Source organism: Pterocles gutturalis, unplaced genomic scaffold, assembly GCF_000699245.1.
Source record: "Pterocles gutturalis isolate BGI_N339 unplaced genomic scaffold, ASM69924v1 scaffold25431, whole genome shotgun sequence".
In the NCBI taxonomy this organism is placed as follows: Eukaryota; Metazoa; Chordata; class Aves; order Pterocliformes; family Pteroclidae; genus Pterocles; species Pterocles gutturalis.
The window spans coordinates 294-1,052 of NW_010101124.1; the positions used below are offsets into that span (position 1 = coordinate 294).

General features: G+C 64.6%; 1 protein-coding gene across 1 annotated transcript in view; it reads left to right on the top strand.

The window, feature by feature from the left end:
- TIGD5 (tigger transposable element derived 5) overlaps positions 1 to 759 on the top strand; it is a gene marked incomplete at its 5' end in the record, with an annotated part of 2,552 nt that overhangs the window by 163 nt on the left and 1,630 nt on the right. Inside the window, one exon of the mRNA XM_010082404.1 lies at positions 7 to 695. Within this exon, the coding sequence (XP_010080706.1) occupies positions 7 to 695 (689 nt within the window). The remainder of the gene's footprint in view (positions 1 to 6; positions 696 to 759) is intronic.

The window sequence follows — 759 nt, forward strand, 5'->3', positions numbered from 1 at the left end:
ACCCAGGGAGCCCCCGCGCCGGCAGACCCCCGACGGCTCCATCCGTGCGCTCTTCCTCTCCAAGGGCCCTGCCGGGAGTGGTTCGGTGGGAGGAGGAGGCCGAATTCCAGCCCCACTGGAACAGGGGGTGGTGTCCACCTTCAAACAGCTCTACAAGCGGGAACTGCTGCGCCTGGCCGTCTCGTGCGTGGCCGGTGGCGGCAGCTCGGGTGGCCCCATGGATTTTGTGCAGTCCTTCCTCCTCAAGGACATGTTGTACCTGGCTGGCCTCTCCTGGGACCTCATCCCCCCTGGCTCTATCGAGAAGTGCTGGCTGCTGGGGCTGCGCGCCGCCTTTGAGCCCCAGCCTGGGGAAGATGATCATGGAGACCCCCCGCACAGGGAGGAAGGCAGTGGGGACAGCAAAGTCTTTAGCGACCTGACTCACTTGGCCGCGTTGGCCTACAAACGCTTGGCTCCCGAGGAGGTGGCCAACTGGTTGCATTTGGATGATGCGGCCCCTGGTACTGAGGAGGATGATGGGGAAGAGGATGCTGAGGAGGAAGGCCCTGGGGGCTGCAGGGTAGAGGAGGATGAGGAGGAGGCAGCTGGCAGAGATGGGGGTGGCAGAAGGGCTGGGGAAGGAGGGGATGCTTTGTTGCCCACGGCTCGGGAAGCCATCAAAGGTCTCGAGACAGCGTTGCGCTGGCTGGAGGGTCAGGACCCCCGGCAAGTGGGGCCACTGAAGTTGGTGCAGCTCCGCTCCCTCATCAGCATGGC